The sequence below is a fragment of the Centrocercus urophasianus genome, unplaced genomic scaffold (assembly GCF_019232065.1).
Source record: "Centrocercus urophasianus isolate 14NV4802_14NV808 unplaced genomic scaffold, USGS_Curo_1.0 seq_16, whole genome shotgun sequence".
Lineage (NCBI taxonomy): Eukaryota > Metazoa > Chordata > Aves > Galliformes > Phasianidae > Centrocercus > Centrocercus urophasianus.
The window spans coordinates 43,168,471-43,194,355 of record NW_024884711.1 but is presented as its reverse complement, the minus strand read 5'-3'; the positions used below and the strand labels follow the sequence as shown (position 1 = coordinate 43,194,355).

Sequence of the window (25,885 nt, the reverse complement as noted above, 5' to 3'; positions counted from 1 at the left end):
AAGCATATTTAGCAAATACAAAATATTGCTTGGCTGGGGAGTGTTTAATACAGTCGAGCAGGAAAAATGAACAGCTTTTAAACTGAAAGCTCTGCCTTATGGACAGAGACCATCTTTGTTCAATGTCTGCACAACTGTACCAAGATGGGGCTGCGAGCCTCTTGCATGTGTAGGACAAAAAATGACAAGAGGGAAAGAGACAGCGTCCCGTGTGAGGTAGCACAACTGAAAGCACTGAAGTCACACCAGGCATTTGGCAGGGTGCTGTGGCCTTCCACAAAGCCTGCTTCATCAGAGGCATCTCAGGAATGTGTCCCAATCAGCTAAAAATATGTATGACTGATGTTCCTTGTCTTGCGGCAGTGTCTGCTACCAAGCAATAAGAATCACAGAATCATAGAATCGTAGAATGGCCTGGGGTGAAAAAGACCACAATGCTCATCCAGTTTCAACCCCCTGCTATGTGCAGGGTCACCAAACCACCAGACCAGGCTGCCCAGAGCCACATCCAGCCTGGCCCTGAATGCCTGCAGGGATGGGGCATCCACAGCCTCCTTGGGCAGCCTGTTCCACTGCCTCACCACCCTTTGTATGAAAAACTTCCTCCTCATATGTAATCTAAACAAGTTCTATATCTTATCAGATTCACCTGATGACTTCTGGTGATAGCAAGAAACGCATTGTTTTTACTACTTTTTGTATTTTATGTATTTTATATCAGCTGTAGACAGCATCCTAGGTGGGTTCATGGTACCAGATGGCCTCACATTCCTTTTCTTTCTAATTTTTATTTTCTTTCTTATTTCTGAATGTGTCCAGATCTACATTGCTCCAGTTAGGGACTTACGTGACATCAACTCCTGGATGAAGCTGTTGGACATATCTTTGAATGCTGACATTCCTTGGAGTATGTGGAAGTATCAGGCAGCTGGGAAACTCTGTAATTGCTCATCTTCAGGCACAGAGAGGGGAAAACCAGATCTTGTGAACCCTTCATACCCATCCTAACCCCAGGCCCTATTTTTAAACAAGGAATGTAGATCAAATCCAGGCAAGGCTGTGCCATTGACGTCCTTCAGTATAGACAGGAGCTTATTAACAGGAAGATATTGGGATGGAGTGCGCAGTCAGCAAGTTTGCTGATGGCACCAAGCTGATTGGTACCTCTGACACAACAGAAGGAAGGGATGCTCAGAGGGTGCGAATGTCTCTGCTGTGAAGGAGGGCTGAGGGAGCTGCGGGTGGTCAGTCTGGAGAAGCTCTGGGGAAACCTCATTGAGCCCTTCCAGGACTTAAAGGCTGTTTGAAACAGGAGAGGAACTGACTTTTTATGTGATTTGGTAGTGATATGACAAGGGAGTATGGCTTTTAATTAAAAGAGGGGATATTTAGATAAGAATTTTATTCACTGAGAGGGCTGCGAGGCCCCGGCACTGCTTCCCACAGCAATTTTGGGTGTCCCATCCCTGGAGGTGCTCAACACAGCGCTGGATGGGACACTGGACAGCCTGATCCGGTGGGCGGTGTCCCTGCCCAGAGCAGGAGGTTGGGCCTATGTGATGTTTCAGGTCTCTTCCAACTTAAGCCTTTCTATGATTATATACACCACTGAAACGCAGCACATAACAGGTTATCAAAAACTGGCACTGATGTGATATCCTCCTCCAAACACAAAGAAGCGATGTCCCCCGCCTACCCCAGGGACTTCTGGCACATAGTGGCTCTGTTCTGGAAGGCACCTCCCACACTCCATCCTGACGAGGACCCTCCACGGCAGCGCCCGGCCGCCCTTCCCTCCACCCGCAGGCCCCTCGGGCGCAGGGACCCTGAAGCAGGACATCGGATGATTGACAGTCCCTCCGCCAATAGGAGCTGCGGATTCGGCAGCCTCTAGCCAATCGCTGCCCGAAGTGGGTTTCAAGCAACCGACTCCGCCCGCCGCTCTTCTAAAGAAGGGGAAGGCGCTAACGGCCGCCATCTTGTGTGTGGCATCCCCACCCTTCCCTTTCTCCTCTTTATGAGCCTTTTTCCACGTCCCGCTCTCTGCACCCCGCTGCAACTCCCCCTCTCCGAATAGCGACGGTGTGAGAGAGCGATGGCAACGCGCCCTACGCTCTCACTAACCTTCGGAGGAGGCGGAGAGGTGACGCGCTCAAGATGGCGCCGGGCGGCGCCCCACAGGCGCTGAGGGCGGGCGCGCGTGGCGGCGGGCGCAGGTGACGTCAGCGCGCTCTGGGCATGGGCAGGTGGAGAGAGGAGGCAAAGTTTGGCCGGCGGTAGCGGCAGGCGGCGGCGGTGGAGGAGGAGGCGGCGGCGGCGGGGCTGAAGGAGCCGCGGTCGGCAGTGTTTGGTTCGGGGTCGGATTCGGAGCGGCCGAGTCGGCGCGGGACAGCGCAGCTCTTCTCTGTTCGTGTGGGGCCTCCCCCCCCTGAGGGCGGGCGGGCCGCGGACACGGCGCGGCCATGGCCGAGGAGCCCAGCGCGCTGCCCTGGTCCATCAACAAGGATGACTACGAGCTGCAGGAGGTTATCGGTGAGCGGGACGGGACCCGGAGCGGGGCTTTGGGTGTACGTGAGGGCTGTGGGAGGTGATGGGGGTGTGGGGGGAGCGGCCCTCCTCGGGGAGGAGTGAGAGCGTCCCGCTGAGGGGCTGCGGTGTTCTCCGTTGCTCTCGGAAGGCGGTTTGTCACCTTGCTTTCCTCAGAGTGTCTGACACCCCTCCGCCCCCCCCCCCCTCCCCCATCCCCCACACACACACCGGGATCGAGGTGAGAGGAGCTGCCTCCCTGCCCTCCCCCCCCCTTTTGTCCTTGTGGTGCTTCTGGGGATCCCTCTGCTGAGGGCTGCCCCTATGCTGTACGTGTGTGGGGCTGTGCCTCCATCCCACGCTGTGTAGTTGTCTCTGTGTGTGTGTGTGTGTGTGTGTGTGTGTGTGTGTGTGTGTTGGGGAGGTCTGCACTCTGCCCCTGTCTCTGTTAGGGGGTGTGTTGGGATCCGCACACCTCCAAAAGGAAAAAGCATTGCTCCCTCCTTCCACAGAAGTGTGGGGCAGAGGGTGGGGTTCTTTTCTTTAATTGAAGCCAACTCTGCTTCCCTTCTGCCCGGAGTGGGGTGCGTGTGTTTGGTCAACCCCATGCCGTGGTGAGCAGTGGCAGAGTGGGACAGGGGCTGTAGAGCTACCTGCAGAGGCTCCTTTACATCACCTCCCCACGTGGGATGCGGTGGGTGTGAAGGTGTCCACACAACGAGCTCCACAACCGGACTGAGATCTCCCCCTCTGGAGCAGCCTCATTCATTTTGGGGGATGGTTTCTCCCTGTATGGCACTTGCAGCGATGTGTTACTTCAGTCTGCTTAAGGGTTGAGGGATTTTTGAGCTGTTTAGGGGGATTTTTCTCAGTCCTACCATTGAGCCTTTTATCCTGACGCTTTGCTGCTGTTGTGAATTTTCATTCATTGTCCTCTCAGCTTGAGGCCCCAGCCCTCGCTTTCCATTTATTGACTTTATTTTTTCACTCTCTTCAACTTCAAACTGTATGGTCACCCGAGGCCTCCCTGGTGCTGGACTGGTGCCTTGGCTGTCTCATCCATTTTGTTGGGGCTCATGTTTGAGGGATGCATGGCTTTAGGGTGAATATATGGCGTGTGTGAGGTGGTGCTGCAGGTGTCTGTAAGGTCAGTGCATCTCATGTCACTCTCCCAAGGCAGGAAATAAAGCAGGAGCTGGCAGAACAGGCTCCTGTCCAAAGGCTTTTTGGAAGGAGGTTAATTTTTAGTGTAATCTTTGTGGAGTGGTTTTATTTGAAGTTTATAGATGATGTAGCACTATTGTGCCCAGGTCTTCCATCCCTGCCTGACAGGGAGACTTACTTACTGTTAACAAGGGTGGGAAAGTTTGGGAAAACGCTGTTTTGAGAGATTAAATTCTTGGCATTGTTTAAAAGTAGGAAGGAACTAAAGCTATGAAGGGGGGGGGAAAGGGGGAGGGAAATCCTTCTGGAAGTCCCTGTTGCTCTGTGGGATCAGGCTTTGTCCTCTCCATTCGTGCAATGAGAACAGCAGCACTTTAGAAAGGAGACAAGCTCCCTATAAAGGAAGGCATAATCTGGCAGCTCAGCCCCTTAAACCTCCTTTGGAAAATGCACCCTGGGGAGGATGATGCTCATCCGCTTGGAGGAGTGAGAGATGAAGGGAGAGAGAGGAGAATGCCCTGTGGGGAAGGGAGTGGGATGGGTGCCTGCAAAGGGTTGCACTGATAGCACAGAGTTGAAGAGTCAGGTTGGAGTGCCCAACGCTGCGAGCAGGAGGACAGTGCCTCTTTGTAGCTATAGGGGGCTGTGAATATACGGCTCTTAGGAGAACCTGCTGCTGGAGACTCACATCCTACAGCCTGAGAATATCAAGAGGAGGATGTAGCTGTGTTGTAGCCTTGCAGTCGCTGACTGAACACGGGGAGGAATTGGGAAGGAAGCATTTCACTTCTGTGTCTTTCCCTGCCCTTCTGTGAGCTGACTTTCTGGATGTTATCTGCTCATTAAAGGATTGTGTTGGCATTCCGGAGTGGGATGGAGTGTACACTGAAATGTGTATATTGCAAACATATGGTTTCTCTTTTTAACTTTACCATCCCCACCCCCTTACTCACATCAAACATTGGTGTGTCTGCCAGCGGCCGGGATGGAGATGTGACGCAAGTTTCCTAGCACGTGTGTGATTTGTGGGACAAAATGTCACTGTGTTAACTGAGCTGGACTGCTTTGCTGTCCGCTTTGGGTCCCCCATGGGCCTCTGGGGGAGGGGGTTGAGCTCTCTTTACTTCTGTGGAGCTGTGAAAGTCTTTTAGTAGGGGACAAAGCGAGAACGTGGTATGGAAAGGGGTGAAAATTGCGCTGGTGCTTTGAAAAGACTTAACTTGTTTCTGTATGAAAAATGCTGCTCTTTAAATTTAGGGCCCACCATTCTGTAGGTTACCAGCTCAGCTGTTTTTCCACCTTAGAAGGAGAGAAATCCATGTGTAGTCTCATCCCTGTGCTGGTTTTGCCTGAAAACAGTAACGTGTGGCTTTCGTTTACCATGCAGGGCTCTGTACTGCTTCAGTGCAGGAATTGAGAGAGCACGTTTTCCAGCAGCAAAGAGAACTTCTGTAAAACTGCCCTCCTGATTCTGGCTAATAAAAAAATAAAAGGATTAGTCAGCAGTGGAGGTGACTCATGCCAATATAAAGGTATGGATTAATGTCTGCATTTATTACACTTGGTTAGTGTTAGTAACTGCTGAGTAGCTTCCCTTAGGCTTAAATAACTTACGTTCCGTTGGATGAAGGAACCTTACTCAGAATCAGAGCCCAGCTTTCCTTTCCAAAAAGGATAAAATGGAGATGAGGGGAGAGAAGACAAATTGCAAAGCATTTCTGTGCAGTGTGCCCACAGAGGAACAATAACGTTTGCAAGAGAATACAGCCTCAAAAGATGCCTGGATTTTTATCTCCGAAAAGCAAATGCAGCCTGCTTGGTGGCTGTGAAGGTGGTCTTCCAGATGCCAACTGCATACAAATCACAGCAGCCCTCTGCGTGAAGCCTGAAAAAAATGCGAGCTCCTGCTGCTCAGATACTGCACACACAGGTTCCCTCACGTCTCACTGTTCCTGTTGCAAAAAGCTGGTAGCTGTAATGAAGTTGATTGGAATTGGGTCATTTGCTTTTTGCTACTCTTTAGGGCTGAGAAGAGCTGTGCTGACTGTGGCCATTTGATTTAGGAGCATCTCCTTTGCTGTGAGCAGCCCGTGCCAGAAACAGAAGATAAATGAGCAGTGGGAATTCTCCCTTGCTCTGTTCCTGTGCCCTTTTCCCCCCGACAGATTCCTTCGCAGCTATGAGGACGGCACAGGCCGGGTGAACAGATGTGGTGGGAGTTTCTTCTCCCCTCAGAAATCAAGCTTAAATTGAAAATTGAAATGGAGATTTACTCAATGATTAGGTTTTTTAATGACTGGGGTTTGTGTAGCTTTAGCGTTGGGTTTTGTCTGTGAGCAGCACGGTGATCTTTTGGAATCTGATGTTTGCACTTCCAGCCAGGATTTCCCCAACCATACGTGTGAGCAAATGTATGTCTGCTGTATACAGCCTTTTACAGCTGTGTAGAAACTTTCTGAGAACTAAGATTTCTGCTTCCCCAAATTTTATCAGAGTGTCTCTGGTCACCTGTCTTATGCCTGCCTGGTTCCCCTATCCTGAATGTTACAGCTGCTGAAAGAAGAGCTCACCAGGTGTGGCTGATGCCTTGGTGTGGGATGCCCGGAGTGCAAATGGAGCTGCTTGTCCAGAGATAACTTTATGTCTTTCTATTTTAAGGCAGCATTGATGTCCACTTGTGAGCCCTCCTTACTTCTTGCAGCCAGTTTTGCGTGCCCGTTTTACACCCATTCAAGAAAAATCATTACACTCTATAAAATATAACTGCTTGAGAGCTAAATGGAGCGTTTAGACTTCAGTCTTTGTGCCATATGTCTTGTTTCAGCATTTCCTCATTGCTGCCCGTTCCTCCCTCTGAGCACAGCCAGCCAAATTGATACCTCCAGCATATCTCCAGTATTCAGGCTGCTTGCTTTGTGTGCTCTTCATCAACTTTTTCCATGTCAAGTTGGTCAGAAGGCCTTGTTGTTTGGGCACCGGCATGAATGGTACCACAGTTTCTCTTACGGTTGTTCCTCAGTGACTCCACAACCAGGCTGCTCTACATCCACACTGCCTTTCCTTTGGATGCTCAGCGTGTCTCTTTTCTTTAAGACCTTTGCCATCACTTCCAGAACAGGACTAAATGGAGTCATTCTCTTGGGAAGTGAAAACAAACGGCGTTTAGTTGTGCGTGTGTCTTTTGTTTGGTGTTTGTGTTGTTTGCTCTCTGGTAGGAAGAGGAATAAAATGCACGGGGAAGCAGATTGAGGGCACAAAAGACAAGCACAAGCTGTGGTGGAAGAGGCTGGCTGGGAAGAGCACAGCGTTATTACTGAGGCAGCCAGTCCTGCTGATCTGAAGGGAGAGGGCAAAGGCAGATCCTGCTGCTTTCAGCTACTCTGAGATGCTAAGAAAAAAACATAGAAGGAAGTAGTTCACACTTTACCGTGGCTGCTTTCTCTGCTGTTGTTTCCAGTGCTGCAACAATCCTGGACCAAATAATGCTTAACACTTAGATTTCTTAAAAAAGCCATTAAAATGGCTTCAGTTTTGGCTAGTGCTGGGAAACTTGCGTGTGCTGGGCTCCTGAGCACACCTAAGAGCTGCATATGCTGGCTGACAAATGCTTGCCCTAGAGGCTCATTCCTTCTGCAACTGCTGAAACCTTGGCGAGAATCGACTCTCCCCAAGCATTGGTCTGTCTAAGCTTGGCAGTATCTATTTTATTATTGAGCATTAACAGCTTGTCCACTGAGATGCAATCTTTTAATTAAAGCTGGAGTGATTTAAAGTGATGGGCAGTAACGTTGATTCTTCTTGTTAATTGTGTTAGCAAATTACTAAAAACTGCATTTTGGTCAGATTTCCTTGGAAGATTTCCCATAAGATGCATGATATCCATTGTAAGTCTCTGTGGTGGTAGTACATTTAGCTGTGGACGTGCTGATGGAGTGCTTGTAAACTGGGTGTTGCTAAACTTTATTAATAAGAAGAGACAGACTTGAGAGCTTTGTGGTGTAGAAGAATAGCTGTGGAGGGCTGGAATCTGGCGTTAGAAAATTCTGAAATATCAGGATCCTGGGACTTTCCAGATGAGTTTAGCCTATTTCCATGTGCTTGTTCCCTTTGGAATCAAACAGCTGACATGCTGAGCCAAAGAACTCAGCTCTCAGAGCTGCAGCAGGTTCCCATGGCTTCACCTAAGGGAGCTCAGCCGTGATGTGTCTCTTTCTGGCAGTCGTGCGGTGTGGTCTCGCAGGCAGCAGGGTTGGATCCCTGGCTGATGAGTGTTTCAGGCTCTTTACCAGGATCTCATCTCCCCTGGTACCTGAGGCATCTTCAGCATTTTCATCACTGACATGGATGGAATGTACCCTCAGTAATTCTGTGAAGTTGGGAGGAGTGGCTGACACAGTGGAAAGCTGTGAGAGGTGGCCTGGCTGAGAGCTGGGCGGAGAGGAACCCCAGGAGGTTCGAGAAGGGTAAGTGTGGAGTCCTACAGCTGAGGAGGAACAAATACATACATCAGACTGGGGGCTGACCTGCTAAAAGGAACTCTGTGGAGAAAGTCCTGGGTGTCCTGGTGGACAGCAGTTTGGCCATGAGCCGGCAGTGTGCCCCTGTGGCCATGAAGGCCGATGGGATCCTGGGGTGCATTACAGACAGTGTGACCAGCAGGTTGAGGGATGTTCTTCCCCTCTGCTCTGTTCTGATGAGCCACATCTGCAGCAATGCGTGTAGTTCTGGGCTCCTCTCATCAAGGCAGACAGGGAACTGCTGGAGAGGGCCACAAAGATGATGAAGGCCTGGGGTGTCTTCCTTATGAGGACAGGCTGAAGGAGAGACCTAGGAAAGAAAAGCTAAGGGGGATCTTAACATTGCTTACAAGTATCTAAAAGGTGAGATTCAAGAGGATGAGGCCTGGCTCTTGGTGCCAAGGAGCAGTGGGTGTAAACTGGAAGTTCATTCTGAACATGAGGAAGAAATTCTTTGCCGTGGGGACGACAGAACCCTGAAACAGGCTGTCCAGTGGGATTGTGGTCTCCTTCTCTGGAGCAATTTCAAACCTGCCTGGATGCCTTCCTGTGAGATCTGCTATAGGGAACTGCTGTAGCAGGGGCTTGGAGGATTTCCAGAGGTCACTTCCAACCCCTACAGTTCTGTGATTCTCTGGGATTCCTCTGATATGTCAAGTGTGTGATGATAGAGGGATTGGGTAAGCATACCAAACACTATGACTGTTGCTAAATTACATAGAGCACCATTCTGGGTTCATAGTGTAGCTCCAGTGTTTTTTCACTTTCCTTTCATGCACAATTGCAAATGAGGGGACCAACCTCTGCACTGGATCCTGCTAACTGGACAGAAGATCCGTTAGGTTGACTGAGTGCAATGTTTGCCTGCATGCGATTCACTGTGCACACATTTTTTTGCTTAACACAGTTTTTTGTTTTTTTGGTTTTTTTTTTTTTTTTTTTTTTTTGAAATTAAGAAAAACTCCAAAATGGAAAAAAAAAAAAAAATTGGTGATGTTATTGTCCTCTACAAAACCAGAGTCTCTTCTAATTTGCTTTGCAAGGATTTCCTAAACCAATTCTGCTTACCCAGAAGTCTGCAGGGATGACTGCCTTCAGCAAGGCTTCACAAATCCCATCTGTGAATGAAATGCAGAGTAAATCCAGAGCACTGATTCACTTTTTCACCAGATCATCAAATTAGCTGAAACTTCCCTCCATACATCCATTAAAGTTTTATGCTGCTTGCACTGCTTGCTCGTGCAGCAACACACTGAGTATCTTATAACACGGTCAAATTAAAATGCATTTTTTTCTGTAATACAGGAAAGCTCTTGTGAATGAGGTTTTAGTCTCTTGCCAAGCTTAATTTTCTACCCCATCCATTTTGTCTCAGGAGCTGCTGGGTTGGTTGGATGGGGAGGAGGGAGAAGAGAAGGGGGGAAAATTATTTCTCTTCTGAAACTGGTTTGTGCTTAACTGATTTTATAGGGTTCTCCCAAATGAATATTTCCTTCAGGCAGGAAATGAGCCGACACAAATTCATGCAGGAGAGAAAAGGTCTGAACAGCTGTAAAAAGAAGTGCAAGTTGAAATACTTCAGTGATCATCTCTTACTGTAGTAAATTCTCTTTGGGTTTTGCCAGACTTTGTACTGCTTTGTAGCCACGAGTGGTGATTTGAGCACAAACTCTCCTCCTTTTACTGCTAGCACCTTGCTATTAATAAAGCCGTGTGGGAGGAGGATGCTATGCTCGTTTCCTTTCCATCCATCCACAGAACTGGGATTAAAACTGGAGTGAAAATCTGACCGTGGGTGCATCACAGTCTTCTGGTGGGAGGTGAGCGAGTGCGTGGGGCTGTGCGTGCTCTGCTGGCACGTTGGGTGGCAGGCTGCTGTCTCAGGTCAAAGTTAAGTGACAAATTTTGCAATTCATTAGAAGGGAGAGCATTGCCAGCTGGGAAGATGCTGTGAATATGGAATCTATTGAAAGGTTTGTGGTCAGGATGTGAGATCGTTTCATCTTTGAGGGAAAACAGGATACTTTTTGTATTGAGTTTTTTCGAGCGCTTTATGAAAGCTCCATAGTTACTGCTGGACAGGTTGTGCGCTCGTGTTTGGTTTGGTCTCAGCTTCTAGCTCAGTTTTGGTCTTCTACAGATTGTAAATCTGTTTTCTTGGGATTTGGGGTTAATTCCAGCTCTCTGAAGACGATGCATTGAAAGTAGTGCAAAGAGTGGTAGAAAATTATAGCATTTGGAAAGTAAGAGATCAAGCTAATGGCTGTGGAATGAGAGCACTTGCAGGCTTTTTCTGAAGAAAATGAGCTGGCTGTACTGACAGCTGAGACCTGTTGAGGTAAGCAGGGCAATTTCACTTCTTCATTTCGGGTGGCCTCCAGCTCCAGGCAGGCAGCACAATTCTGGGTTTTCTCAGTGACTGAAAACTCATAAATTGAAGATGACGCTGCTTGTCGCAGAGTAAACACCTTTCCTGTGAAATCCCCAGGGATGGATTTCATTATGTCAAAATTTGAAACAAAAATAGAAAGCTCCTGTCATTAATTTTGCTGAGACAGAACTAGAAAGGACTCCCCGGGTCACGGAGTGCAGTTCCCTGCTATTGCAGATGCCAAATCGCATAATCCCTATGGCAAATTAATGAATGCTTGTGTTTGAAATGGTGCATGGGGGAATTATGGGCACACGTTCTATTAAACACTCAAATCTCCATGTGACCCTGTTGGTGCTGTATGAAACAGCTGCTGAATGGATTCCCTACGATAGTGGGAAGGAACAATGCCTGGTCTTTTATAGCAGGCAGCTACAGCTTGGTGTTTTCCCTTTATTTACAGTCAGGCTGTACCAGCAAGGACGCTGCCGGTGAAAGTACGAGAGAGCCACAGCCTGTTGTCTCCAAACCTCAAGTGCCTCAGCTGCAAACATCTTCTGATTTGGGATTCCTTGAAATCTCCCAGTACAAACTGAATCTCTTGGAAACACGCTGTATTTTCTGTCCTCACCTGTTGCCTCCTAGGCCGCTTCTTTAAGAATCTTTCTGCCTCTGACCTTGGGAGTTAGTGCGGCAAGGCCCTGAGTTCCATTCCTTTACTAAAGACTATCACAGAGGGTGCCAAGTGCTGTCTTATAAATACCCTGGTATTAGCAGCTAAGAAATACCTTGGTATTGACTTGCAGCAAACTTATCTGAAAAAAGCGTCTTGAGCATGAACTGCTTTCCTGTTGAACAAGCCATCGATGGAAATCTTTGTTTGAACAGCTGAGAGGCCGATGGGCTAGCAGCTTGAGCATACCTATTTGTGCAGGTCCTGAGATTCTCATTACTGTTGGATAAATAATGTAATTTCTAACCAGTGGGCTAATCTTGTGTGCTGAACGCACTAATAGAAGCAGAGAAGACTTATTAGATCAGATTCCCTGTAAAGAAAGGATAATAGCCTTCAAGAGAGGACATATCAGATACTTAAAAGCTTATTTACCTAAAATAGCCACTGTACTATCAAACATCTGCACTGTATGCAGACAGATTGTTCTGTTTAGTGGAATCCTGGCCAAATAAAATATCCTCTGCAGTTGACAATTAGAGTTGAGACAGAGTTCAGAGATAAAGGTTGGGAGGGAAGAAAGGAAAATGCTGGCTTGGCTACTGTACCAGTGCTGTGCTAGGAGCTGTGCTAATACCTGATGACAGCCAGCATGATATTTACATTGCTGCATATACCATAAAGACAACTGACAGTGATTAAAAGGGAAGGATCAACCTTCCCCACTAATATTGCTGTGTTTGGAAATGAGATGTTTGAGCCCTGCTTTCCATCGTGTAGAATTAGCACCGCATAGCTGCAGTGCCCTTTAAATTAGCCAGAGTTGTTGGCACAAAATCAAATAAATATAATTTGTTTCAAACTGAAGATCTAATTTAGGCGTGCTAATAGCATCTTAAGTAAATGTGGCAGGTCATGCAGGACTTGTGTAACTAACTGGCCCTGGGAGCTCAGTGTGGTTGCTGCCACAGGGAAGGGGTCCCAGAGGGCAGCTCCCCAAGTTGCCTGGGCTCCTGGTGTTTGCTGGTAGGGTCCCAGCCCTGCAGCCCCTCACTGTTGGGAGTGTTTCTGTCTGTTTCTGGTGGTGGATTTAGGATTAATGCCTACTTGCTTAGAGATGTGGTGGGGGTGAGTGCTGGTGTGAATGCAGGGTGATTTGGGTGTCATAGGGGCTGTGGGAGGTTGGGAGTACAGGTCACTCATCAATGAAATCAAAATAGCAAGGCGACTCAGGGCCAGTTTTAACAGTTACTTTGCTATCATGGCCATCTGGTACCTCATCTTCTATCCCTGTTCTGGGCTGCATTGCATTGACAGGCCAGCTGTCTTCCCAGGCCTGTATACCTTGCCTTAGTTTGGTAAGGATTCCCAACCTGAATGTTAGCCAAGGGTGAGTACACGGATGTCATCCTTTGCTCAGGACCTAAGATATTGAAAGACTCTCCAGAGAACCATGCTGGGTGGAGTGGGGTAGAAATTTCCATTGGACTCCTCTTCCTTTTTGCAGGACCCTTGGCATCCACTTGTGCAGTAACAGTAGCAAACTGTCTATGGTTTAGAAATCAGACTCATTTATTTGTACTGGGGGGTTCAGTGGGGTCGTGTAGCAGTCTGTGTCTATTGCCAACCTGTGGCTGATGGTTTTGAATACGATGTCAGACACAGTGCAAACAATTGGATATAGGTTTGTGTTCTTTCTTTTGAGTTTGAGAACTGAATTAAATTGCTGGACAGTGTCTGATGCTGCAGTGCTGGGTGTTCCTGTGTTGATGGACCAGTGGAGGAGAAGCGTGCTTAAACAATGCTGGCAACACAACCTGAGGTTCACTGGTTACCATTGCCCTCCATGGGACACAGAGCGTTGGTTGTCTTCAGAAGGACGTTGTCTTACATGGACAGAAAGCTCTGAACGCAGTGCTTGTTTTCCAGTGGTACTGTCAACAGCAAGAGCTCTCGATGTTGAATTGCTCACTGTCAGCAAGTTCACACGCAGTTCAGATATTTTAGTTGTGTTTCTTATAGCTGCACTTGTGAAATCTGCTTCTCATTTTCTGAAGTTCTTTGAACTTGCTGGACTGGCAGTGGGGTATCAGTAGTCATCTGGAAGCTGCAGGTACAAACATGAGATGGTTAAGGGAAGATTCTTTTGGAGAACGTCTCATAGAGTTTTAAAGAGAAATCTGTGTACTGTTTGAAATAAGCGGCCTTGCAGCATGCACAGAATTGCAAACTACCTGAGCTCTGGCTAAAATGACTGGAGGTCATTACACAGAGGTGTGCCTTAAATGAAAGATGCAATTTAAGTGAAAAAAACAATTTCTTACAGGTAATAACTGTGCTTTGTCCCATTCCTTTTGCCAGTTTTTTCATTAAAATGTCTAGACTGTAATTGTGAGACACGCTGGTGCGAAATAGAATTATTTGTACTTAAGACTTAATTCTGTACCCAGACACATTGCCTTCCAGTTATCACCTGCTCTCAATTTGTGTTGTCCAGCACACGCCCTGTGCCTTAATGTCTGTGCAGTCACCTTTGACTTGAACCTAGCTAAATATTTGCTGCAGTTGGCTGTGCTTGAAGTGAGACCAGAAGAGGAACAAATGTGCTGCACTCAGTGATGTGAGCTATGCCTTGCTGAAGGAGGGAGCTGTGACTTTTTGACCATGTGGAAATGCAAACTTTTAGAATCGCTTTTCATAAGAAGAATTTCTCAATTTCTTTTTAAAGCTTTTTCATGAGAAATATTGAGCGTAGCTGTGCTGGGATGCATGCAGACAGTGAAGATTGCTGTTTGTCCTCCCAGTATACACATCAACATTGGCATCCTCACAACTTCAGCAAAATAAATAAAAAAAATAAATAATAATAGAAAAAAAACAACCACCAAACCAGAAACAGACTTATGCTTCTTTGTTATAATAAATAATTTATTTCTTCCTTTCAGTGTATTAACTATTTCTTTCCTTCTTTGTTTGGTATCTTTTCCTTTTAGTGTAGGCCAAATACTAGAGTTGAAAAAGGTTGCAGCAAGTTAAACCTGGCCTCTTAGTGCTTCCATCAGGATTTTAAATAGGGGATTGCCATTGAGCACAGCCATCTGCTGCAAATATTTAGCTAGGTTCAAGTCAAAGGTGACTGCACAGACATTAAGGCACAGGGCGTGTGCTGGACAACACAAATTGAGAGCAGGTGATAACTGGAAGGCGATGTGTCTGGGTACAGAACTGTGCTGTCCTTTAGCTGATGGAGAGAGAAACAGAAAGCTCTGGTTCTGCTCGATGTGGAAATGTCTTCCACAGAATGTCCAGGAGCACGTGTTGGGATGTGATGTGAGCAGGGCTGTGCTGGTGCAGCGTGAGGAGCATTTTGGGCAGGTGAGTCTGTCTTCCCCAAATACTGATGGGGGGGCTCTGCTCGTGCCAGAGACTTTGAGCTTTTTTGAGTCATCCAAGCCAGGGACTGCTCTGCTGCTGCTCTAGATTCCCATAGGCTTTTTCAGGTAGGCGTAGAACAAAACCAGCTCATTTCTGCCTTCCTGGTGCTGTAACAGTGATGTTCATATTTGGGTTTGCTCTGTGCTGTTCTAGAGGCACCTGGGCCACTTCCCTGCTGGTTCAGGACTTTATCTTCACTTCTAGCATTGGTAACTGTGCAGCGCTCTTCCTGCAGCACTGGCTGAGCAGATGACACTTCCCTGTGCAAATGTTCTACTCGATTTGGGTGAGTGCAGCTGCTCATCCCCTCTGTAGCAGTGCTAGAATTATGTCTGTGTCCTATTCTGCACTCCGTTTGGTTTTATTAATGCTAATTGTAATTGTCAGTGTGAATTAGATCATCCGTTTTCTAGGAGGGATTTGATGCCTAACGGGGAAGTGGCTTGAAGAACTGCGGCCTCTTTCAAGGATCATTTGTGCAGCATTACTTCTCCTGTTTGTGCCAGGAAGATCTTTGACATCCAGTGGACTTTTGTAAAGTCATGCTTGGGGATTAAGGGGTATTCCCACCTCATCCCAAGCGGACTGCAGATTTGGGAGCAGGCTTTATTGCCGTCATCTTAGAAGAGTGTCATTCTTGGAGAGACAACTCTTCTCTCACTAATAACTTAAGTAAGGTGGGGGAAATACAGGCAAAGCTTTGTCTTCACAGAGATGGACCCAAAAATGCATGATCAGTCTGAATTTGCAGTCTGGTGCTTAGTGAGATCTGTGTCTGCCCTGCGTTCCTGAAGGATGCTTAAGAAATCTCATTCCCAGTCTTGCAGCTTCTTGTTTTATTGCTGTATTGTCTTTGGAATGAGTAACCACAGAGCAGAGCTTCTACAGCGATTTGGCATGAGGCTAGAATCACAGAATGGCCAGGGTTTGAAGGGACCTCAAGGATCATGAAGCTCCAACCCCCTGCCACATGCAGGGCCACCAACCTCCACATTCAATACCAGACCAGGCTGCCCAGAGCCCCATCCAACCTGGCCTTGAGCACCTCCAGGGATGGACGGGGCATCCACAGCCTCTCTGGGCAGCTGTTCCAGCACCTCACCACTCTCTCTGTAAAGAACTTCCCCCTGACATCCAACCTAAATCTCCCCTCTCTCAACTTAAAACCATTTCCCCTTGTCCTGCAGTTATCAACCCTTTCAAAGAGTTGATAATAGCGAATCACTTATGGGGTGTCAGGAGGCTTGATGGTAGGAGAAACACGCTCTGCCCAGCCAGGGAGCCAGCTCAGCCTGATGGATAGCAGTGTATTTTTAGGCCTGAAGGCAACGTGGGTACGGCCACGTGTGCACAGCTTGTGTCGTGCTGCCTGGAGGTTGGCAGCACAGCCGCTTCACCAGGGTCAATGTTTTGTTGTTCTAAAAACCTAAAAAGCAGAAATCCTTGTGGTTTTTTTTTTTTTTTTTTTTTTTCTCCAGTATTTCTCATGCAAGCTTCTTGTCTAGAAGTGCTTTTCAGAGTGTATGTTGCTAGTTGCATTGCTTATGTGCTTTTGCAAACGGGAAGAGGAGCGTAGGCTCCTGTTGATCATACTGGAGGCATTCCGGGAACGCCGAGACACAAGGAGTGGTGATTTCCTTGTGATAAGGTAGTATTAAATGAATTGAGTCGAAGCTGTGCAAGAGCACTTCTGGTAAATATATCCTTTGCTCTTGCTTTATAAAAATAGGTTCCTGGATTCTGATGTGCAGAGCAGGAGCAATTTGTGGCAATTCCGTAATGGTGGTCTTGAGCCCTGGTCTGGAGTAGGAAGGAAGTAGTGGGTAAAGTCTGTGCTGTCATCTGGTCTGGAAATGCTGTGCTTAACAAAGCAGATGTAAGAAAGAGGGTGCATGAGGAGTTGTCCTCTCTATGTATAGTTTCCAACTTTGTTTCCTGTGCTGGAGCCTGCGATGGAGCTGCTGTGCTTGATAATGGCTAGTGGGCTTTTGGTGATGTACTTTGTGGAGAAACTCAACTTTTTTTTTATACCTGAAACTGGATACCTTGGAGCCTAAAAGCTGTTGGTGCAGAGCTCTCTTGTAGCGAAAAGTTCTGTGTGCGTTGCTCATGAGAGGAAAACCTGGGGGCACAATTATAACAGTGCCTGTGTCACGAGCAGCTCTCTGGCACTGCACTCCAGCTGGTGGAGGATGGATTCCAGCTCTTGCTTAAAAATAGAGAGCTTGTATGCATGCCAGAGAATGGCAAAAGGGAGGGCAGGGTTATGCAGAGGTGTTCAGCTGATCTCATACAGAACGAGGCTTGAGAACAAGACTTGTGGATAGGCTGGGAGAGCCTTAGAAGATAAGGAGTAACATTATTGGCTTCTGCTACCTAGTGGGAAGGGGTAAAGGAGATAACTCTTGAGGTACCCAGTGAATGTACAAGATGCAAGTTGCAAAGCTGGAAAGTGATTAGGTAGAAGGACAAAAAGCTTTGGTGTGGGTGGTCAGAGATGGAAACAGCCAAGGAGACTGTGTAGTACCTATTGTTGGAGATGTTCTGAACTAGGCCGAATTTGCTGCTGAGGAACCTGGTCTAACTTGAAGTTCAGCTCTGTTTCCAGCAGAGCAGTAAACTGGAAGTAACTGGAAGCAGTAAACTCCAGGGGCTGCTTGCCTGGAGAGATAGATGGTAGATTCCCCATCCCTGCAGACAAGGTCAGGCTGAGAGGGGCTCTGAGCAACTTGTTCTAGTTGTAGATGTCCCTGTATGTTGCGGGGAAGTTGAACTAGATGACCTTTAAAGATCCCTTCCAAGTCAGACGACTCAATGACCCCTTCCCACAGTTTTCCAGTAGTTTGAGCACTGTTTGTGGGTTGAAGTGTTGGGAGGCTGACTGGAGATGAGAAAAGGGAATTCTGTGGTGATAAATGTAACTATCATTCACATGACCCTGGAAGAATGTTTCTTCTATGGGAAGGGATTGATACCACAGTAAGATTGAGTATTGATGCTCTGAGGAAGATAGCTCCTGCTGGCTGAGGCAGCTGTGTAAGCAGCTGAGTTTACCTTAAAGGGAAATTTTCCCATCTTCTGGAGTGTGGCATACAGTTTGTAATAGTGGGATGGATTGGACGATGCTGTTAGTGAGTTCTCTGTGTGGCTAATTTAAAGCCCTGTTGCATGTGGTGGGGGAATACTGCTCAGCAGCCAGGATTTGATGTTTGTCTTGTGATCGTTTGGCGAGAGCATTCCCATTGCTTCAGCTGATGTCTTTGCCAAAAGGATCTCTGGCTTCAGTTTCACTCCTCTGGGAGGAAGCATCAGTGCAATTCATACCAGTCTTCCTGGAAGAGCTGCAGTGTCCTTATGAGGCTGCAAAGATGACATTTTCTTTTTAGTTCAGTTACCTTTGGAAGCAAAGCACGTGCAAACATCTGTGTGCAAGTCAATTTTGTTTCTTCTTTTCGAAATAGCCTTGAAATCATTGGTTTCCATCAACTCTGACAGAGATGTCTGAGGTGTGAGTTACTATATATATTAAAAAAAAAATAAAAAATAAAAAATAAAAAATAAAAAATGAAAAAGCTTCATGTAAGTTCAATGACAGCAGGTGACTGCACAAGAAATAACGTCCAGCCTGCCTTAGAAGGTGGAGGTGGGCTTGCGTGGTCCCATGCAAATTGGGGTGGGAGCTCTGGGCGCTGAGGGCGGTCATCTGGGGAATGTTGATCCAAAGGAGAGACCCAGGGAGATCAGCCTCAGTGATGGAGTGCTTGGAGAGGTTTGGGTTGTTCTTACTGTTTCAGAAACTGGATTTAGTTCAGAAAGAAGCATCTAGTATTAGAAACATGAAAGAGGCAAGAGTTTGAAAGGGTCTCTCTTTTTCTTTAAGCAGTGTTTCCTAAAGCAGGTTATGACCCTCTGAAGAATTTGGCAGCTGTTATCTGAAGGGCTGGAACTGTAGCTGAGATCCTACAGAGGTGAAAGCAGGGGGCTATTAAACAGGCCCTAACACCCACTCAGGGTCTCATTCCTTTCTTTCCTTTTCCTGCAGCCATCACCAGAATGACCTCCTGCTTTTCAGGAACAGAGCAGCAAGCATTTGGCTGTGCCCAGTTTTCATTGTTTCTCTGAGCCGTCACGCTGGAAGAGATTAACTTGGAAGTGAATTTTCTCTGAGAGCCCATCTTGGGGGTGATGAAGGGAAGAGCATTGGCACTGACCTTGGTCAGGGTGTCATGGGGAAGGCAGTGTGACCTGAGCATGGAAACATTAACCTGGGGCTGAGCAGTTGGCTCTGGGAGAGTTGCTTTGTTAGAGCTGGGGCACCCCAGTGCACACTGCCCTTGTGCTGTTTATCATCTAGGTTCATTTTTAGCAGCAGGGAGGATTGCTTCTCCCACTTTTTCCCCCTGTATTTGTCACCTGCTCCTAAATTTTCAAAAACTTCCTTGCCAATCATTTTTTCTATTGGCATCTTTCTCTGCACCTATGCTTGTTTTCACTAATGTGTTTGGCATCCTTTCTTTTTCTTTCCACCCTGGAACTCAATAAGCAAATTGTGTGGTTGTAAGTCCTTAAGTAGCTGTGTTGCTATGTTTTCTGTGCTCTTCAGAGAAGCATGGAAACCTGTCTTTGTTCAGTCCCAGGAGCACGGCACGCCGCTGCAGCTACCAAAGAACAGCTTGCTTGTGGCACATCGAGCTGCAGCTTGGTTTAATCCTTGCTTGATACGCTTTTGAGATTTTATTGTTTCTCTATAATTAAGTGCTACAGCAGAGCTGAAAGAAATGACGAATTAGCAGGAGAGGGGGGAGCAGGGAGAGCAGGTGGTGATCGAACCAAGAGAAGCAGGAGCAGCAGGGAATTGATGGGGAGGAGCCTTGGGTTGAGATGCTTCCCTGCCATGTGCCCAGAAGGATTTAGTTTTGGATCTCATTGCTGTTCAAATAACGCCGTACGCCCATAGGAGATTGAAGCCTCGGAGGCTGGGTATTGTCCAAGCACTTAGTGAGAAGCAGTGTTTGCCCTGAAGTTCTAGCAGGCCTGGATGAGAGAGTAGGACAGAGCTGTAGTGTGGTCCTGTTTCTAATTATTCTGCATCCATTGTTTCCATTTTCATTGTGTAGTAACATCTTTAAAAATAAATGAGAACACAGAACCACTCTTTGTGTAGGAAGAAAGGTTCTGTGTAGGTTCTCTTCTATGGAAGCCCAGGACTTGAAGACTCTTCTCATGAAAGATTTTATCCGTAGCAGTGATTGGATCTCCTGTAGTGGTGTCATGCATGGATTGTAAGTAGCATCTCTGCTGGACAAGCTGATACCAGCAGGATTTGAGCAGCACAGAAACGCTGGTGTGCCACATTGCAGGGAACTGCAGCCAGAAGAGCTTTGAGTCAGATCACTGCTGGTGATGACTGGGTAGCTCTATGACCAAGTCTGTAGTGCAAATCTGACTGAAGGGTGAGAAGGTTTGTATTACAGGACAGTCTCCTGAGGTGCATTGCTGAGATGTAATCATACAGCATCCAGCTTGTCTTCATCTCCAGTTTATGATGCACTGAGGCATCCAAAGAAAGAAAGCATAGTACTGCAGCTTTGAATGTGTCAGCAGCAGTGATTCTGGGATCCGATTCTTTCTAAGGAATAACAGTCACAAAGGTTTACTTCTCTTGTTCTGACTTCCAAAGGTCTGTTGCTGCAGAGAGACTTGCAGTATGATGAAATGTGAGCATAACTCCCTTCTCCTGCCTTTTGTCACCACTTCTTCATGCTCTGCTGTGTATATCCTGAGTCACTTTGTGTGTTTTTACTTTCTCCCTCTCAAAGCAGGAGCAGAGTAGGGATGGAGAGGGGCAGGTCCGTGCCACCAAGGGCTCTCAGTGAGTGGCAATGAGTCCTCTGTGTGCTGCCTGCCAGGCAGAGTTTGCTTTGGCATGGTTGCTGCACATTTGATGTTGTGTATATTGCAGCCATGCTGCTGGCAGTCTAGCCAACTCCAAGTCAGAAAACTCCTCCTGGATTTTCAGCCTTCCATCATCTCCATCCTTTGCTCAGAAGTCCTTACACTTGCTCAAGCTCATTTTCAAAGTTCCTGGTAACTATTCTTGCCCCTGTTGTAACTATTCTGCCCTTGTGCTTTTCTTCCCCCTGAGCATCTCTGGTACTTTGTTTTGTACTCTGCTAGAAATAGTCCCTGAAAATTAAAATAGTTGGGAGTAACAAATAGCCTTGAACTTCTTTAAACCCCATTTGATTCATGAAATAGTACAGCTTGAGCACCCTTGCCATTCTGTGTTCTTCATGCTCCTGCTTTCTGCCTTTAGAATGGGAACTCTTTCAGTGCAGCCGATCAACTGGCAAGCTGGAGCTGTTGCCCAGAATCTGCTTGTTACAACATGAAGTGAAACTCTTAAGAGAGGGTGCTCGTTGAAGACTAGAGGATCAAGTTCAGAGCTTTGTCACTTACCCCAGTGTGACTTTGGATGGAGCAGGTTTTCTTTTAGGACCAGGTTTCAAGTTCTTTCTCCACCATGGCACTTCATATTTGAGTTTGGCTGTGAGTTGATGTCTGTTGCTGTGAGATGGGTGCTGTGGAGAGCTTCAGTAGCCTTTGCATGCAGACTGCTAGCTTTTGCCCCTGGTTTATCTGAATGTCTTGGAAAGATTGTTTGCAGAAATGTTGTGGTTGATCTGTATGGAAGAATCCTGAGGTAGGTTGTATAGTATTAAAAGGGGAGAACCTTCTAAAACAGGTGTTTTATGCCACAATGCAGAATGGATATTTTTTCAATAGCATTTTCATAGAATATTGGCAATAGGAAATTCCTGATCTTTCTCATTTATCCTACTGCTTTTCTTACTCTGGAATTGATTCCTTTCTAGTGAAGATGAATCAAGATCAGGGTAGAAAGCAAAGCATCGAGGTTTGCTAAGAAGCAAATATTGCAGCTCTTTCTGGGGGCTGACAAATACAGGTCAATAATGGCTTTGGTGATTTAAATCTCACTGTTGCACAGTGCTTTTGATAACAAAGGGTGTATGATGGTACTGAGCAGTTTAAATCCAGAACTTTTGTGCCTGCTTTTACTAGTTTGAACGGCTTCAAATGACAGCATTTTCTCCCTGTTTGAATTTAAATGTTCTTTGGTTGAGGTTTTCAACCCAAATACCAAAGTATTGTGCCACTAGCTGAAAAACTGAACAGGCTTGAATGAAGCCTGCCTCGTGCTGTTGCATAAAACAAGAGGGAAGCTCTGAAGGGAATTAGTACATAAAACTATTTGAGAAATGTCATTAGTGCTGGTAGCAAAGAGAATGGCTTGTTTCAACACTCTGGGTGAACACACCAGGTTAAAAGCATGACATCACTGGCTTTTCTTTTAAAAGGATCAGCCCTCTGTTATAAGTAAACCAGAGCATGTTTTTTCCTGTGTAGCTGTAGTGGTTCCTCATGAGAACCCCCTTGTTTATGCTGGGTTAGCCCAGCTCTTTGATGCTGCAGCTGAGCTGTTGAGTTGTCCAAGGGCTCAGTGCCTATGGGTGGGCTTCCCTGGGTTGTCACCTGGCTCTGCTGTCTCTACTAAGGAGCACTTGTCCCTTTGTTGTCTGACCTCCCTTTCTTCCTGCAGGAGTCCTGTAGGATGATGTTAACCATCTCTTTCTCCCACCCACAGGGAGCGGAGCGACAGCTGTGGTGCAGGCAGCCTTCTGTGTTCCAAAGAAGGAGAAGGTGGCAATTAAACGGATCAATCTTGAGAAGTGTCAGACGAGCATGGATGAACTCCTGGTATGCAACCAAAACGGTCTGGCGAATTGTATTGCAGCTAACATCATCTGTTTGCTTACTGAGTGCCTTTAAAGGACATTTCTTGAGGTGGTGTGAGAGGACCTGACTGATTTAGCTGGAGGCAGACCAATCCCTGGTTGTGGGGCACAGTCCCTAAGAAAATGTTAAAAAAAAAGATCAATTGTTGGAGAACTTCAAGCTGTTGTTTAGAGCTAAGCATTCTGTGTAATCCCTTTGTTTTGAGTGGGGTTGATGTGGAAGTGTAAGTCCAACTGCCTGTACAAGAGCTGTGCAATGGAAGCTAAGGCTTCTGCGAACCTTACAATTTAGGGGAATCATTTTGCCTTTTCTTCCTATCCTGCAGTTCCTTACATTCTCTACTTCACCTGTAAAAAGAGAAACTGAATGAGGTTGCTCTTGTCAGGCTTGTATGTTGATGGGATTTTCCTGCTGGTGAGAGAGCTGGTGTTTCTAGTGCAGCACAGTTCATCTCACATGTAGAAGGTCCCTTAAGCCAGACAGGGATGGACATTCCTATGGACAGGTGTCAGCATTGAAGCTGTAAAAGTTCTCTTGGGTAAAGCTTTCCATAGTAAATAATGATCAACAGGATCTGTGGAGAGGCAGAGAGAAGATCTTACACCACCTTTCCTTTTAAAGCAGCTCTCCAGTATTTTCTTCGTCCTTCCTGTATTTTCATTTGTGTTCTGACAGCTTCTGTGCTGTTAAGCCAGGTGCTGATTTTGGGGATCACAGAGGGAAAACAGAACAGGGACAGAATGCAGATATCCTGGCTAGTTCTGCACGTGTATAATTCTCAGCAAGTCACATGAACTACAGTTCCAGTTTCCATACAGTGACTAATGCTGTTTTTATCATCATAGGTATCTACAAATATGCTCTTGTAAAGAGGAAAGGCTCCATTCAAGCTGTCATGTTGTAATGTGCCTGTGAAGGACTGTGTGTAGGACTCTCTCTTAAGATGACCTGCATTCAAGCTCTGTTACAGCTCTTCTTAGCATAGGGGTTGCAGATTGCTTCCCTTTTCACAGTCAGTTTTTCTGTCTTGAGTACTGTCCCTTGGTACTCTTTCCAAGTCTTTTATGTGACTTATCCCTACTTCTGTGCCTCAGCAGTATGCCAAACAGAATCGTCACAATCTACTAATTGAGATTGTTAGTGTTTGAGTAATTGCCAGTTCCAGCTAAAAGGGTTAGGTTCAGAAAGATACGCTGCAGAGACTTGGCATGTAATTTTAGATAAGTATGTCTAATTGCATATTTTAAATCTCTCGTTGACCTGTTGCTCACAATGACTTGACTTGTTATGGCAGCACTGCAATGAAAGGCTCTTGTCAGGTCTCAGATTCCAATTTTGTTACCAAATAGAGTGTGGGTCGGTCTTCAGGCTTTTTTATAGGTCTGTTGTGAAGGCAGACATTTACATCTCAACATAGCGTTTGTTAACGCCTGGGATGAAGGCAGGTCTTTCTATACCTGCTGTCAGACTCTTCATAGCTTGCCTGGTAGCTTTTTGTAGTCAGCACTTGTGTTGTATGGCTCCAACAGACAAACTCGGGCACAGCCTGTAGAAAATAACTTCTTTATAGTGAGATGTGCAAAAGTGAGGAGGACCTGATGGTAAGTAGTCCTCCAAGCCAGTTAATCTGTCCTCAGATGTAACATTTCTTTGGTGTGCTTCCGATGATTTTATTCTAACAGCATCATACAGCTCGTTCAGAAGGTCAGGTCCTCCTTTTTCACTCTGATACAGTAGTCTGACTGGTTCTCTTTTTCTGCATACCTCAGAAGACAAATTCTTAATCTGATCTTTGAAATAAGCCTCTGTGCCATGTCTTCAGTTGTGCTGCCAGATACTGTAGCCCTTCTAGAAACCTGACTTGAGAAACACAAGTAAGTGATTAGTGCCTGATGCTTCAGAGGAGAATGCAGTATTTGAGCCCTGAACAATTTTGGGATAATCTCTTGCTAAATAAGTTTTTGTTCTGATGTGTAACAGTTGAGCTCTTATTTATCCAGATTTAAATTGATCTCTTATTTTTGAAAATGTATCAAAAATGCAACTATAGTGACTTGAAATAATGAGAGGAGGAAGATGTTTTTGGAGCTGCTGTAGCTTTCTGGGGCAGGGGTCACCAAGGTAGGTGTGTTTTATGGGAAAGAGTCTTTTCCCTTGATTTGTTCTGAATTTCAGCTTATTGAATGGTTGTTTCTCAATGAAAGAGTCAAAAAGGTTGAAGCTCTTCCACACTTCTTGATCTCGTCTCCATATTTGCCTCTTCTCCAGAGTAAATATTTTCAAGGCTTTCAGTCTTGTGGTCTCCCTTTGTGCCAGTTTCCTAGGTTTGTTTAATTACCTTTTTCTGAGCAACCACTTGTTATTGCAGGATTATTTTTTTTTCTCCAAAGCCCATAAATGCAAGCCCTTGTGGAGTACAGCTCTAAGAAGCGAGTGCAAAGAGAAAATATGGTGAGTCCATACTAATGCTATGCTCTCTCCTTGCTTTCTCTTCTCCCCTAATGCTGTTAAAAGCATGAAGTTGGGCTTTTATTAGATCCATTATCTTTCTATTGCACTGAGGGTATCCAGGCACAATAGTCGGCTTATGGAAAACTTTCTGTCTCTCAGGCAGTAAATCAATGCTCTCTTGTTACAGCAGTGCCCAGCCATCAGAAAGGGGAAAATCTAACTTAAAATACGTTTTTTTTTCCTTCTAATTCTGCAGTGCTTCAGATGTGTCTGGATACGAGGAAACATAGGAGCACCTCCTAGCTTGTGGAGATGCCTTGCCTAGAGTGATTAAGCTGATCTAATAGTAGGGCTTGACTCATTAAAGGTATTGATTTTGATCCTGATATCTCCACATCCACTCAAGCTGTGCTGGTGTTCAGGGGTAACCTGCATGCTCTGCAAACGCTGCATGACATTCTAGGTTACTGCAGTGGATTGGTTTCCTTCTGTTGCAGCGTATGGAAAGGTGCAATTTTTGGAAGGAGTGATTTTTGTTGTACTGAGCAAACCAAGTTGAGACCATTGAAGTCTTCAGATGGAGTGATAATTGCTGTAATTGTACAGACTGAGAGGCATAATGCTATTCAGAGATGTGGTTCTCTCTAGCCCAGCTACCAAATCAGGTAATACTAATCAGGAATTGATTTTAATACTTGATTTCTTTTTTTTCTTTCCTCCTGTGCATTAAATGTTGGCAGATCTTTCCTAAAAGGCCTATGAAGTTCATCTGGAAGGAAAGTACAGTACAGCTTATTTTGGTTCCTGCTGACCAGTGTGACTGAAAGCAGTGTGTATTGTCAAATATGGTGATCATCAGTCTACTACTGGTCTTTGGGGCTTCTCTAGTTGTTGTTTCAGTTCCACTTCTTACTTGTTGTGCAGCCCACA

General features: G+C 46.2%; 1 protein-coding gene across 1 annotated transcript in view; it reads left to right on the top strand.

Annotated features, from left to right (window-relative positions):
* The first annotated feature begins 2,439 nt into the window (after positions 1–2,439).
* Positions 2,440–25,885, top strand: part of OXSR1 (oxidative stress responsive kinase 1) — an 86,674-nt gene continuing 63,228 nt past the window's right edge. The window contains exons 1-2 of the mRNA XM_042816829.1: positions 2,440–2,532; positions 22,353–22,465. Of these exons, the coding sequence (XP_042672763.1) occupies positions 2,463–2,532; positions 22,353–22,465 (183 nt within the window). The 5' untranslated portion in view covers positions 2,440–2,462. The remainder of the gene's footprint in view (positions 2,533–22,352; positions 22,466–25,885) is intronic.